General features: G+C 47.6%; 1 protein-coding gene across 1 annotated transcript; it reads right to left on the bottom strand.

Moving 5' to 3' along the window:
• Nucleotides 1–4,550: 4,550 nt before the first annotated feature.
• On the bottom strand, nucleotides 4,551–7,258 carry Tcf21 (transcription factor 21). Its single transcript, XM_075947705.1, has 2 exons — nucleotides 6,732–7,258; nucleotides 4,551–5,097 (listed from the first exon to the last, which is right to left on the bottom strand). The coding sequence occupies exons 1-2, from the start codon at nucleotides 7,179–7,181 to the stop codon at nucleotides 5,008–5,010; spliced, it is 540 nt and encodes a 179-aa protein (XP_075803820.1). The 5' UTR covers nucleotides 7,182–7,258; the 3' UTR covers nucleotides 4,551–5,007.
• Between the last annotated feature and the right edge of the window lie 291 nt (nucleotides 7,259–7,549).

Here is a 7,549-nt window from a genome sequence, read left to right as displayed (position 1 = left end):
CTTTTTGAGACAGGGTCTCTTTATTATGTCGTTCTGGCTGTCCTGGAACTCGCTATGTAGAGTGGACCAGCCTGGCCTCAAACTACAAGGATCCATCTGTCTCTGCCTCCCAAGTGCTAGTGTTGGGATTAAAGACACTAGAAAAACACAATTTATCTAGTGATGATCTCCCCTGTGGATTTTATCTGGTTTTAACAGTTCTATTTTCTTCTGAATTTCTTCTTCGACTCATGTACCTGTCTTTAAGGTAAGAGGCTCAACTAGAGTTTTACCCCAGGAACAGTATTTTTATTTCTTTCCTCACATTCCTAAAACTATTGTTTTTTTTTGTTTTGTTTTTGTTTGTGTTTGTGTTTAAAGAGATCTCAGGCCCTATGGTGGTGGGTGGTGGGTACAAAACCATGTCAGGTATTCTAACTCCGTTGTTCTAAAACAGTGCTCCTGGTCCTCCCTACCTTTTGTCCCTGCTCTGCACCGGGTGGAGGAGTGGGGGTGGGGTAGGGCTCCACCCTGGTTGAGGTGGTTAATTGGGAGGTAAAAGGCTGGAGCCAGCCTACACCTAAAGAGTGGAGACCGTGTTGAGCTAAGACTGTTGGAGGGAGATGGCCTACTCAGACTCAAAAAACGCCGCTGCATGCTCGCTTCAACAGTTTCCACAGGCAGAGCTAGAATTCGAAAGAACGGGTGCTAAGCTGAGAAAAGATGCTCTGCTGGCTAGCTGTGCTCAGCTCCCGCGTGTCCCTCTGTGCCACAGTGACCTAGAACCTTCCCTGAACCTGAGTCTCTGCTTGGAGTGTGTCTGCAACTGGACAAGCAGCAGCTGTTCCAGGACCGCACCCCGAAAGGGACTGAGATGACTGTAGGCTTTCAGGCTGGGAACCCAAGCCTCTTTCCATAAAATCCTTTTCATCTTCAATAAAATCCTCTTCCAGACCATAAAAACCGGGGTGATCTTTCCCTCCTCCTCCCTCCCTCCTCACCGAAGCGCTCACCCCAAGCTCACCCTCATCCCTGGCGTCTACCACTTTCCCACTTCCTGAAGCACAGCGCGCTGAACTGGAGCAAGCCCTTCCCACCCCAGTGAGGCAGAAATCTGCTGATCAGGAATGAAGCGGAGGGAATCTCTTGCAGGAGGTGTGAGTCCACGTTGCCCAGAGTTCTTTCTTCCTTAGGGGTCTAAGGAGTCCAGCAGTACCCTGGTCTCTACTCCACCCAGGTCTTCAATTAATTCATCGGCTAATAGCTGGAATTTATTTTCTAGAGCGCAAGATGAGCCCCTTACGTGGTCGGGCCACATCCCTAGGACAGAACCGATCTCATATTTCCTGAGGACAAGGGACCTGATTTCTAGACTGGCAGTTAGGTTCATGTTACCGTAGCATGAATAGAAAATCGAACCAAGCTAGAGCTCAGAACTGATTGATTCTCTTTATCATATTCATTATTAGTCACTCAGTTTGCGTCAGACACTAATGAGAAATTCCTGGAAATCCTTGGTGGGAGAAAGCATGGTGAGAAAAGAGGTGGGAAAAACTTAGAGGCAGGATTCAAGTGTTTGTCTGCTAAACATACTTGCCAAGACACATACACCACTTGCTCTGCTTTGATGCTTCTTTGCTTCCCTAATTGTACACCTGGAATCCTGGTTCTCAAAGTGTCCCCAGACCACCAACAGAAGCACAGGCACAGAAACTACCGAAAGGCACCAATTCTAGGACCTCCTACCTGAGACCTCCTGAATCAGTCTATCCTGGAGACACGCAGAAGCAGCATAGGCTTAAAGGGCGCCTGGGAAGTGTTCACTAAGGATTAGAGATACATAACCCGTGAATACTAGAATTCTGTTTATTATTGCTATTTGGAGTAAGTCTTTGATTCGACTGTGGGCACACCTGCTAAAAGTGCACTGATTCGCTTATAAAAATTGTCAGTCTTAAAAACATTGACAGAGAGAGGGAGGACGGGAGAGACGGAGGGAGGGGGTAGGAGCGAGGGAGAGTGAGTGTCGTTTTGCTGCTGCGTTAGGAATCTGCGTCTGAGAACGGTTTGAAGCACTTCATTTCCTTCCAGGTGGCTACAGCAATTTGGTCATTTGCCTGGTCCATCTGAAAGCGCTTTCCCCAAGATCCTTTTTATAGCTTAAATGTCACATGACACTCCTAACTCTGGACTCTTCCGGCTTGAGGCAAAGGTGTCCACTACTCCTGATTTGCAACTACATATAAATTGTGGCACAGGCTGGGTACCAGGTAGTCAGAGAATTGCAGGCTTAGGGGAAGATGTGAGAACAAAAGGAATAGGGAAGTTGAACACGGTGAGTGTGGGTATCATTTGCTCTAGAAGAGCTAGTGGTAGAGAAAGGAAGAGAGAGAGAGAGAGAGAGAGAGAGAGAGAGAGAGAGAGAGAGAGAGAGAGAACACTCACAACACTCACTCCCAGGGAGTTTTTTGAAGCCCAAACTCAGTTATTCGCTCTCTGAACTCTGAATTTGCATTTATCCATCCAGCCTCTAATTCTGGGGACACAACTATGTCCAGACCTAGAGCTCAGCGGAGCCCCTCGATAGGAGAGTTTGGCCCCATCACCCGATGTTAGCATCATCTTGAGCTCTGTCTTTGCTCAATGAAATTTTCTGGATTTTGTGGGAGTCACCTTGATAGACAGTTTTAGACAAATTTCGAGAACTCGGGCAAGAGGTGGAACAGTAACGTGGGGAGGCCAGTGCTGTGGAGAGACACGGTTCAGTCTCTGCAATTAAAACACACCATTTGAGCTTCCTGCCTCAAACACTTTTAGTTTAGATGTACGATAGATAGCCACCTGCCTACTCATACAAGTATTGGATATTTATTTGCTAGGTCCTGTCTTTCACAAGTATTAGAATTTCATTGAGCTGTATTAAAAAGCTTGGGCAGTGACTGAGGAGAATACAAATCCAATTATTAGTAGCATTATCATCATTTTTTACTTGCAAGGAAGAGAAGACAGAATCTGGCTCTGTGAAGAAACTGCCCCGGGTGGGACCAGGACTTTGGTTTCTCATAACCTTTCTCCTCAAGTCAAGGCTTCAGATTATAAGTAGGAGAAACAAAGGCTTTAAAAACGTGTGAGTTTGTAATAAAAAAGGAAAGAAACTAGGGTTCTGAGAAGTCGCCAGTGCAACGTGCTCAAACTGTCAAGAATTTACTTGGTTTGTAAAACAAAAACGTGATTAGAAACTCGGGAATGCTTGCCGGGCTAAGGGTACCTGTAAGTGCATCATGTTGGCGACACCAACCTTCCTTCCCTTGGAATCTCTGAATCAGTCCTGGCGAGGACCCTTGTCTCTCCTTTCTGAGGTTGGAAGTGAAGGCCTATGTGAGTATGAGCAGGTGGCAACGCCTAGAGTTTGAACTGAGCTCTTGAAAGTCAAGATGGGATGGTTTAGAGGGGTCACCTGACACCTTGAAATCCCCTCCATGGCAAGTGTGAAAGCGACGTGGAGAAGTGGATGGACTTTTGCTTTGGTGGCCCGGTGGCTTCCCTGGAGGGACAAGCCAGAGTGGGGAGAGGTTTCCCTGACTGCTCCGCCCCACGTGGCCTTTGGGGTTGACTGAAGGTGTCAGCGCAGGAGAGGAAGTTATCCTAACGCCAGGTACCAAACCTATCCAATCCAGTTAGAAAAAGAGAAGCGGGCGTGTTGGGGGGGGGGGGGGGCAGGTTGTGGAAAAGAAAGAGCTAGCGAAACGGAAGTTTCAAGGCCTCTGCGAGGGATAACAGTATAAATAACCGAGGGCGTCTTGTAAACACTGCGGTCATAACCCCGAACATTAAACAGCCGCGGTGGCATCTGGCGCATCGCCGCGGCGGGCTGCTCTCGGGTAGAGGCAGCAGGGTCCCAGGCTCCTCGGCCTCGCCTCTGTGTTTATCTCAACCTAATCTTCCCCAATGGGCTGTTCCTCAGCCTGGAAGATGTTTAAGTTAAGATCCGGCCGCCCTGGCCGGAAGTCTTGGCCGGAGCTGAACGCAAAGGGTAATAACAGCACCTGAAAAGCAGGCTTGCACATTTAGTGTTGCAATTAATGAATTATCAGGAAGAAACAAGCACAATTATCTTCTGCATTTGGAATTCACATGTAGCTCCAATCCCTCTTCGCTGATTTGCAAGCAGGTATTTTTTTTTTTTAAATCACTGTTGCCCACGGAAAGTTATAAAATTTTCGCAGTTTATTTTCTTGCTCTTCTGAACAGCTATACTGTAAAATAGTGGAGAATTGGGTTTTCTGTTCTTTGTTGTCCTCGGGTCTGTGTGACCAGATGACTGTGATTCTGTTTACTTACTATTTACAGTTATAGTGTTTTTCGTGGGCTTAAAGTAACGGGCAACAATTCTTCAAAGGTTAAAAGGTAGGAAACACGACTTCTCTTTTCCTAGTGGGAATCGGAGTTAATCTTTTACTAGAAGTTTGGATTAAATGTTAAGAGAACTATTTTTTATCATTAAACATCTCCATTCTTTCCAATGTTCTTCACAAAGTTTTTAAAAAGAAATCACACCAGTGCCTAGGCTCTTTAGCAATATAAAGAAAGATTTATTTTTGAAAGTAGCAAAACTTGTTTGAAAAAAATATATTTCTTTGAGTGACTTACTTTATAAATGTGACTGTCAAAGTCAGCTATTCTATGATCTACACTTTACAACATATTGTACAAAAGATACACATTGATAGGCTCTTATTATCTATTTATATATAATATATAATTACATATTGCACTTGGACCAGCCAGGCTCGCAGTCATTCATGGCAGACGTTAATAAAGTTAAATAGATGGGAATCTGTAAGTACAGTTGGTCTCCTTTGGTTTGGAAACGAATCTCCTCGTCGCTGTTAAGTGTTCGCACGGGGTGGGATGGGGAGAGGAGCGCAGCAAGGCTGCAGCAGAGACAGGGAGGGGAGGGCAGGGGTCGTCGCCCTCGCTGGCCCACTGCCCCTGGAGCGCAAGGTTCCCAGACTCGCACCTCCAAGGTCAGGACGCGGTTGTTCCACACAAACGGCTCGCGGTCACCACTTCCTTTAAGTCACTCTCAGGCTTGCCGGCCACCATAAAGGGCCACGTCTGCAAGGGAGAAGAGGGCGGAGGAGGTAAGAACTCTTGGACAGGGGGGAGGGGTCAGCCCCGAGCCCTAGTTACCGGAGGGGCGCCTGCACGAGGGCTGTGAGCACCGCAGGTCTGCGGTTTACTAGGTGTGTTAATGCCTGGCAGGATAAAGCAAACAGCTTCAGGTAGCGGCGGCGGTGGACTTTTAGAAGTATGGCGAAAGAGGTCTCATTCTGGTTTTTAAGTGAAACCCTTAGAGGAAGCCCAGCCACAGCCTCAAGGAAGATACTCTAGGGGTCTGAGCACGGCCGGTGGGTAGGATGGCTATCCCAACTACCGGCTGCAGCTACGGGTCCTCTGAGACACTGGTCCAGCATCCAGGCCTTCTCGCTTTTATTGACTCCCGTTTCTCTCCCAATCCAATTCTACCTATGACTACAACTTGAAGTCAGTCAGTATCCCAGGAAGGGTGTGTGCGCTAATAAAAGACATAGTGGCATTTTAACTAAGATCCCTCTATTACGGAGAAAGCAAAGTTCGCCTCTTTCCTTTTTTCTTCCTTTCTTTGGGTTGTTATATAATAAAAAAAAAGTTTCCTTTGTTTTTTGATACTTAAAGGTGAAAGTAGCAGCAATTACAAATGTTCTGATCGATAATCTCATTCTAGTTTTAGGCTGTAAAACAGGCTACTCAACACCCTAAAAAAATAAACTTTTATTTAGAGGGAAAATATTTTTCCTGGCAAAATGTGTTTTAGCATCCCCTCCCCCAATTCCTGAGAGCAGCTGAAGGAGACGACTCAACCCTTTCTGTGAGTGCCCGCCAGAGGGATATCTCAACCTTATCATATGTAAACAAAGTCCTTAGTAAGGTGGCTCCCCCCATCCCCCCAAAGCCTGCACGTTTGAAAATGAAATCAAACGAAGAGGAAGTTAAAAAAAAAATCCTAAACAGCAAAAAGCCTCTGAGAGAATTGGTTCAGTAATCAGCATTTGCTTTTCAAAAATTAGGGTCAACTCATGTCCAACGAATTATTGAGGAAAAGCCAAGGCGCTCTTCATTGTGACTGATCGGACCTATGACTGAAATACTCTTAAGTACTCAAAGACCTGTGCGGATTTACTGATTATGTTGACAGTAGCTGGAATTTCTGGGGTTTAAAAATGGTAATCTACTTAGACAAGCACAGAATATTTAAGTAGCCGAGGGATTTGCATGGACAGTTATGGAGGTGGAGGGACATAAATATGTCTGTATTTAATAGTCCTAAATATACTCGGGGACAGAACGGAGTTGGATGTTTACAAGAATCAGAAGGGGAGCTTAAGTTTTGCTCCTAGCTAAAAAAGATATAGTCAGACGTCTTATGGGTGGCCAGCATCTTGTCAGTTTCACAACAGCGGAAATGGCGCTGGCACCCTACTCGGGGATCCCTTATTTTTGCCAGCTGAATACCCTCGGAAATCCCTTAATGGGGTGCCACGTCAAACCCTTGCACAAATCACTCGCGGGATCTCAGGACTCAGTGCAGAAAGCCAGGGAACTGCGTAGAGCCCGCGCGAAAGTCCCCGGACGTGGTAGGCCAGCAGTGACCAAGGTGTCAGGAAAACGACCGCTTTCCCAGGCCCAGCGAGCAGCGAGGGAGAACTCACCAGGTTGACTGGGTGAATGTAACCGTTCTCGTACTTGTCGTTGGCCAGGATCTGCCTCAAGTGCGCAATGTAGCTGGACGCCAACCTGAGCGTGTCCAGCTTGGAGAGCTTGGTGTCCGGGGGCACCCAGGGCAGGGTGGTCTTGAGTCTGGAGAAGGCCTTGCTCAGCACCCGCATGCGGGCCCGCTCGCGCGCATTGGCTGCGTTGCGCTGGACCTGCTTCCCCTCCTGGCTGACCCCACTCAGTGGGCTCTTCTTGGTGGGCGCCTTCCTCCTCTTGCCCAGGCCACCGCGACCCTTCTGTGGGGACCCGTTCTCACAGTTGGAGCCCTCCTCGGTGCTCTCGTTGGAAGTCACAAACTCCTTGTTGGAGTCCACTTTCAGGGAGTCGCATTCCAGCATCTCCACTTCTTGAAGGTCTTCTACATCACTGAGAGAGCCAGTGGACATGTTTAGAGGGGGTGGGGAAGGGGAGAGAGAGAGAGAGAGAGAGAGAGAGAGAGAGAGAGAGAGAGAGAGAGAGAGAGAGAGAGAGAGAGAGAGAGAGAGAGAGAGAGAGATTGAGATTAAAGGGCCTTTAAAGAATGGACTGCCACTTCGTGTATTGGAGTTCGAGTTGGGATCTGGCAGCCCAGTCTCAGAGCTTCCCCTGGCTGAATTGTGGAAGCGACCACAAGGGAACCTGCGACAGGGAAACCAGCGCTCTATTTCCCCACCCTCGGAGTCCCGGCCTTAATGGAGAGAGAGAGAGCGCCGAGGAATTTGGTGAACACTAGGAATTTATCTAGGGAATAGAGAGGCGGATCCATGCAGCCCAG

This window comes from Microtus pennsylvanicus, chromosome 1 (genome assembly GCF_037038515.1).
Source record: "Microtus pennsylvanicus isolate mMicPen1 chromosome 1, mMicPen1.hap1, whole genome shotgun sequence".
NCBI classification, from domain to species: domain Eukaryota; kingdom Metazoa; phylum Chordata; class Mammalia; order Rodentia; family Cricetidae; genus Microtus; species Microtus pennsylvanicus.
Note: the sequence above shows the minus strand (reverse complement) of the source record. Positions and strands in the feature narration are given on the sequence as shown.